General features: G+C 45.3%; 1 protein-coding gene across 1 annotated transcript; it reads left to right on the top strand.

Moving 5' to 3' along the window:
• The first annotated feature begins 2,921 nt into the window (after positions 1-2,921).
• LOC138357590 (uncharacterized) lies at positions 2,922-6,384 on the top strand. The gene is made up of 5 exons (XM_069314548.1): positions 2,922-3,068; positions 5,228-5,563; positions 5,651-5,825; positions 5,904-6,009; positions 6,096-6,384. Exons 2-5 carry the CDS (start codon positions 5,228-5,230, stop codon positions 6,247-6,249), a joined length of 771 nt encoding a protein of 256 aa, XP_069170649.1. The 5' UTR covers positions 2,922-3,068; the 3' UTR covers positions 6,250-6,384.
• Positions 6,385-7,437: the final 1,053 nt, after the last annotated feature.

Raw genomic sequence — 7,437 nt, 5'->3', positions numbered from 1 at the left:
AAAGAATAATCAAAACAGGCAAAAGGTCAGCAGGAAATGACAATTTGATAGGAGAAGAGGGAGGAGAACAATGAAACACGAGGAAAAAGAAAAGGGGTCTGGCAAAATTGGTAAAGGCAGCAGCAGGAGCATAAGGCTGCAAAAAGACAGAGGACTGACCCACGGAGCATCACACTCTGGCAGCTGCCCACCAAGCCCCCTCACGGCGGCAAAGGGCCAGACAGTGAGGGGGGTAGATATCTAATAAACTGGCTAGTATAGACGCATGTGTCTGTTCTATCACAAATAGTAGCTACAATAGTGAACTTGTGATCTGGGTTCCAGAAAAGTCATTCCTTAGGGCCAAAGGAATTTTTTTTCGTTTTATTTGGGAAAACACAAATACAACAATAGAAAAACATCAACATCATCAATCACATTGTCAAGGCAAGAAACACAGGAACAAACGTTACAACAGGAATATTCACAGACAAAAGTCGTACAAAACAGAAATTGGTAACATAAACATATGTTACAATGAAATACAGTCAGAAAAGCAAAAACAGCAGAGCACTATAGCCCAACAAAAACCAGGCAAGAAACACACAAAAAATAACCCGTAGCTCAGAGCACATCAAAACAAATAAAGAAATAAAGCAACACAAAACAAGAACCACACACACAGTTAATCATCCTCATATATATGACATAGACGCCGCGGGTACTTCTTCGTATATGCATCCCACCAAGCCCACAATTCTGCAGACACGTTAACGTGACTACGTGATCCTCGAGGTCGATGCATTAAGTCAGGAACATCCAGCTCGGCGCCTTCCACCACGGGGGTGGAGGTGACGGGAAGAGGTCGCACAGAGCTCGTCGGTGCAGACGGTGGAACCACAAGGGGCTGGAGCACAGGGGCCCATCGAACAGAGGGCGGCAACATAGCAACCAGAGTCGCAGGGGAGACAACTACACCCTGCACACAACCAACCCTGCACCACCCCCCTGTAGTGCAGGGGACCGACACCACAGGGGGGCGGAGTAACATAAGGCGACTGAGCAGATGGCAGCTGTGCAGCAGTCGGCATCACCGAGGGCAGATGCGCGGAAAGTTACAGATATGAACGCCAGAGACACGGGGGCCGCCAGAACAGAATCTTTCTTAAGAACCAGCACCAAGTCCCCACCCTTTCCTGCAACCTCGGCCGGTGCCACACCCTTCCAACCCAGGGAACCAGCAGCCGGAGAAGCAGAGGCAGCTGGAGACGACACAGAACCAGGGCTAGGTAATAGTCCCACCACCAATCACCATTGCAACACGGCCCACAGGAGCAGGAGGCACTCCAACATCGTCCTCCACATCACCATCCACAGAAGACAAGCTTCCGGAGTCCCCAAAATCCCAGACGTCGGCCCAGGCCTCACCACGAGGTGGAGATAGACTGAACGCTCTCAGCGATCGCTTGGACACAGGTTGCAGGTTGTCGGAACTATCACCCCCGCCAGGAGGCACGGTAGCAGAACCTCCGGTCGCCCGTGCAACTCCACGCAGCGCACGATCACTCAACATCGCAGCCTCAACAACCCAGGGAACAGGACCACACACTGCTGGAGATTTCAATGCGTGCACATCGACACGGGCCGAAGACACAGCTGCAAGAAACAGTACAAGCCGGGGCGCAGGCTGGACGACCGGGGACACGAGACCACACACCACAGGAGACACAACTGGAGACGGGACATGAGACAGGGCAGGAAGGTGGCTGAGGTGCGGGAGCCGGGGATGCACTATCTATCACCCCCCCAGTCACATCGAGGCTGGCACCAGAGATCGGCAATGGGGCAACAGACGAATGGGAAGTAGCACTCATCACAGCAGCACCTCCTGACAAGTCCAGGACTGCCAACGGGGAAATGTCTTCCTCCCTGAAGGCCCGACCCAGCTCGCATCACAACCCGCAGCCTGATCGCCTGACAGTCCGCACCGGAAACAAGTCTGGGGCTAACACCCATAGAATACGTGTACCATGAAGCCCAGAAGCAGGAAAGATGAAGGGATGGGGTGTTCAAGTGCAGCGCCACAGTGCGGGTCCAATTCTGGATACCCTTCCACTGCCCAAAGGAGACTGCACTCATTGGGACACTCAAGACCCGCCCATACTGGGTAAAGTGTCGCTGGAGATGGGAGTCCGGGAACTCAAAAGGAAGCACCATGAACTGCCACATAGGTAGTCTCACTGCACCTGTCCGACACTTCTACCGAATCACAACCCTCAGGCAGAGTAAACATCCTCCCGTCATTGCGATCCACAAAGTCATGATACACAGCCGTGGAGCAGAATTTCACAACAGCTCGACAAGTTGAACGCCGCACACAGATGCCACATCCACCCGCAACATACTGCAACATGACCACTTCAACTGCCGGGTAAGATGCTGGGCCAGTAAATTCTAGCCCAATTGTATCCCTTTCGCTTCACAGAGGGGAGGGGGGCCGCCAGGGGGCTGCCATCCCTCCAGCCGCCACGGCCCCAAGGGTCTGCTCACGAACACGAACTACCACGGGTCAGTAAACCAGGAACTCACAGGTGACACGTCCGCCTCCGCCCAGAGCCAGGTGAGCACTCTGTGAGTGTCTGTCTGTCTTGAGAGCGCAAGTCTTCCTCTCATCCCTCTCTTCTTCATATCTATGTTGTAATTAACAATAAGGTAATTGATTATAAATAATAAATATATAAACAAAATCTACATAACAGTGAAGGAGATCAAGTAATGTTCGGTTAGTTATGGGGTTAAGTGGCCTTTGCCTGCATTGTTGATATTGTTAATGGCCTCTTCTGGCAGCAGCAACTGGCCACTTCTGGCAGCGGCAACTAACAACTTACATCTTATGGTCGTAGCGGCAAGAGTAACTATCGTTTTGGACCCCTGTTGAGGAGTAGCCAATTACATGTCAAGAAGGAACTGTTGCAGCAGACATTATTAACCAATGAGAAGCAGTGTGGTGAGTATAAAAGTGGGAGCTGGCAACGTGGTGTGTCCGTTACATCCTCACCTTCACAGTAAGACGTTGTATTATAGCAAAGGTTTGTATTATTATGTTAAGTTTTGTTGTAGTATTAGTTATGTTTCATGTTCATTTGGATAATTATTCTTAAGTAACCTAACAAGTATTATGGTAGATGTTGTATTGTAAAACGTATTTCATAACAATGTAAAAAAAAATTATTTCCATGACCAAGCTGGTAACGTCTTTAAGTCACATCATTATCAATTAAACAATCACTAGCTATTTGATATATCCTTACTTAATAATTTTTTATGTACTTGAATATCTTTCGCTAAAATGCCTTTTAGTGTTAAGTCTGTTAAAAAATCTGAGTAAGATCTTTTAATATTTCTTCTATAACTGTAATAGAATTCTTTAAATGCTCTACTAGAATCGAAGTGGTTCTTGAATGGCAACTAAACTTTTAGTTGGTATTTACCCTCAACAAGGCAAGCTTTAAGTTGCTAGAGTAGGCAGTACGTAAAATATATCGCATGGGAACCTGCTATTAAAATGCTGTTCCTTACACAGGAAAACTTCTAATCGGCCATGACTTGAAAGTTGAATTAATCACTTAGCTCAAATTCATTACATGCCAATCGCTGGCCTGAGTAGTTAAATCTTTTTGAGGACCTTCCCAACTAACTAAATTGCAGAGCAGTTAATGTGACAGGTGTTGCAAGAAAGCTTGTAATTAAACATACACTCTTCGCTGTGAGGTATGACTCCTTATTTCACTAAAGTTGCATAAACGGTTACTTAATCTAATTCAAATTGAATCTAAATTTTAAAATGACTTGTCTAAAACTCGTCCCCCCCCCCTCCAATCCTCTTGTCTATCACAATGAAGATGGCTACCCTTATATCTCGAGGGGATGCAAGTAGACAGTATTTGCTACTTCTATACTTAAGTATACACAATTTCGCTCTTGCATCCGACTTTATATTAAATACTTATCCGTCTTAAAGATGGTAGTGCTTGAAGCGGTACACAAGTGTTTATGTACTGCCATAATTAGTAAAAACTTTACTGGTGGTTCCTGCTGCATGAAACGGATATCATCGCAATTTCTGAAAATTGCAATATTAAAAAGCTCTAAATTATTTTTTTTTTTTTTTTTTGGGGGGGGGGGGGGATTAGGATGGCGTAACGACTATTACAACAACTACATGAAATTGCTGAACCATGGCTTTATCACCCAGCACACTCCAAACTTTTGGTAAATATCTGTGCAAACCTGAAGACAGACATTGCAGAAAACTGATCCATGAAATGAAGCTTCGCTTGAAAGTGTACTAATTTCACTTCGGTCAAAATGATCAGTAAAGCTACAAATGTTCTTGGCCCAACGATATGGGCACCCTGAATTGCCAGCGATAATAACTCGCTGTTACGTGTGGACGAGCGTGCTTACTGGAAAGTGGTATGCATGTAATTAGATTCTCCATATCAGTTGAAACTTTCTAGGGTTATGAAAGATCGGCCACTTTACCCTCTACAGAAAGTTTGTGCAAATAACACGTGATTGTATTAAACTAACAGGACACTCGTCCTAATGTACAGTAACTTGTCCAACCAAGCGTATACCCAGACAGAGAACCAAACCTCGCCTATAGAATTTAAAGCTTAACATTAGACACTAACTTAAATAAAAGAGGCTGGGGAGAGAGGCAGGTAAATATTTTTAATAAGATTTTCATTACATGCATTTTAGTGATCAAGCTGATGGGATCAGACCCATTGGCGCTAAAACTTTGCTTTGAACGTGCTCTTTTAATTTCCTAGGCCAGAGATCAGGTCTATAACATAGATTATTTCTGACAATAGTGCAAAAGTCAATGAAAACTTCTAGCTGGAAAAGTCGAATCTCTTACACATGATTAATTACTGTGAACATTAGATGGCTACTATGTCGAGCAATGTTTTGTTCATGGAAGTTTACTGCTCAAATCTTTAACTAGTTTAATATATTTAGACTAGATTTAAAGAAGCATTCACTTTTTTTTTTTTTTTTTTTTTTTTTTTTCTTCTTCTTCAAAATTTAATGTCCCAAGTGAAATCATAAATTGTTAACATGTAAGGTAACGTTAGTTGTCGGTTTTAAACTGCTCGGCCCCACTAAACTTCCCCTTCACAGCTACTAGTTATAACTTGCGGTCATTAAAATATTTTTTCGAATGTTACTCTAATTACAGATGACTGCCATAATATTTCTGGTAATGACGACGGCAGTGATGCCATCCTGGGCCCAGTACTTCATTAGGAACGACGCTGCTCCCGCCATCTTGGAAGTCACTGTTGCCAGGCCATTCGTTACCTCGACTGGAAACGTCTTCGTATCTGAAGGTGGCCCCATCCAACCACATCAACCCTTCCCACAACTACCACCCCAACAACCGGTGTTTGTTCAGCCACAACTACCAAGCCAGCCTGAGGTTTTCATTCCTCAGGATCAAAAAGTATCTCCACCACTACCTCCCTTTACCTTCCGCCCAACTTCATCTCTGTGCAACCATGCTGCTAAACCCCTGGTAAAGTTTTATCCTTAGATATAGCAGTTTTAAGGTTAAATGGTACTTGGCATGAGCCTCCACATAATGTATATTCCTAATTGTTAGGTTGACGAGGTAGAAGATGGCAGAGCGTATCACTTCTCATGGTGTCACGTCTCTGGTCGACTCTACACCTGGGAGCAAGCTACCTATTACTGCTCTGGCCTTGGCAACGGCTTCCAGGCCGTCAGTATTGAAAGTAACAGGAAGCAAGATTTAATTTCCAGGTTCATGATTGCACGTAAGTTGACAAGCTGGTCTTTGTGTTTAACTTGGCCTTGCGTGACTTACTTGGACGTAATGAAATGTTTTATTTCAGACTACATCAGCGACATCTGGACGAGCGGCAACAAGCGTAACTCTAGGTCTTGGTCGTGGTTATCTGGCACTTCCTCTCCTTACTCTAATTGGTCTAGCACTGGCAGGTGAGAACTAGTTTGTTGATGGTAAACAACTCTATTGGTGTTGACTGGTAATGATCATGGCCTTGACTACCACTACTCTTCCCCAGGCGAGGACTGCCACAACCAGACAACGATGAAGGCAACGAGGACTGTCTGGCGGTGTTAAACAACCATTATAACGATGGAGTCACTTGGCACGATTCCTCGTGTTTCCACCTGAGGCGCGTCATCTGTGAGGCTCCCCGCTTCTACGCTCAATAGTTATTCTCCATGAATTGTTCTCATTATTGTAATATTGTAACTAATGGCAGTGAGCTTCTAACCCTATTAATTAATATAAAAATCATACTGTATAAAAATTAAGTGTAGTAATATCAATGCTATAAATGCACAAAATCATTGTTTTCTTTCTCTGAAGAAGTTTGTCAATAGCGACCATCTTACACAAACACGTTTGTGTGGTATACAGGAGTGTTAGGCAAAGGAGGAGTGTCAATATGGAGACCTTCAAGGTTGTAAACTCTAGTCTGGTTAGATAGACAAAGGTAGGCTGCCGACATCTACCTGCTGGAAAGGTCGGCAGTCTAGTGTTGACTAGACTGTAAGGCAACCTGTTCTCACTAGGCTGTTTAAAGCAGTGGCTGTCTTCCCCAAATGCAGGAATCACATTTTTACTCCTATTAGGCAATGTAACACAAGAGGCAATCCCTCCTTTCTAAATAGTCAGGTGGTAGATGGGTATGCTTCATCCAATCACCCTGCATGTGATTGGGTAAACTATGGGCTTCTGTGATGTCGCTGGCAGTGGGAGGAAACTTTAGCATAACCGTTAGAGACTGTCATGTCGACGGTGGCGTTCTCACTGTAACCTTCTACGCTCTTCCCCCTTCTCCCTGTTTGGCCCTTTGTTGCCGTGAGGGGGGGGGGGCGGCGGCGACATAGTGGGCGGCTGCTGGATTGTGATGCTCCACGGGTCAGTCCTGTCCTTTTGCTGCCATATGCTGCTGTCTTTACCAATTGTGAAAGACTTATTTTCTTGAGAACCCCAAGAGACAGAGGGGTTAAAAGGTGCAGTAGTCACAACTAGACTGAACCGTGCCCGGAGACGAGGTGGCCTGTTTGGCCACCTAGAGTGATCAAAACAGGCTTAAGCCTGTTTTGATCACTCTTTTTTTTTTTTTTTTGACCATCTCTTCCCACCCCCATCCTCAAAGTTAAGCTCGTTGATGCCGTGAGGGGGCCTAAGTGGGCGGCTGCCGGAGTGTGATGCTCTTTGGGACAGTCCTCTGTCCTTTTTGTGGCCTTGTGTTCCTGGTGCTGAACAACTATATCTTTTCATTGTTTTTTTTTCCTCCCCCCCCCCCCCCCCTCCCTTCTCCTATCTGCTTGTCGTTTCCTGCCGACCTTTTGCTTGTTTTGGTTATTCCTTTGGACTTCCTCTATTTTGAT

This window comes from Procambarus clarkii, chromosome 79 (assembly GCF_040958095.1).
Source record: "Procambarus clarkii isolate CNS0578487 chromosome 79, FALCON_Pclarkii_2.0, whole genome shotgun sequence".
NCBI classification, from domain to species: Eukaryota; Metazoa; Arthropoda; class Malacostraca; order Decapoda; family Cambaridae; genus Procambarus; species Procambarus clarkii.
The sequence above is the reverse complement of the archived record's forward strand: the minus strand, read 5'-3'. Positions and strand labels throughout refer to the sequence as shown.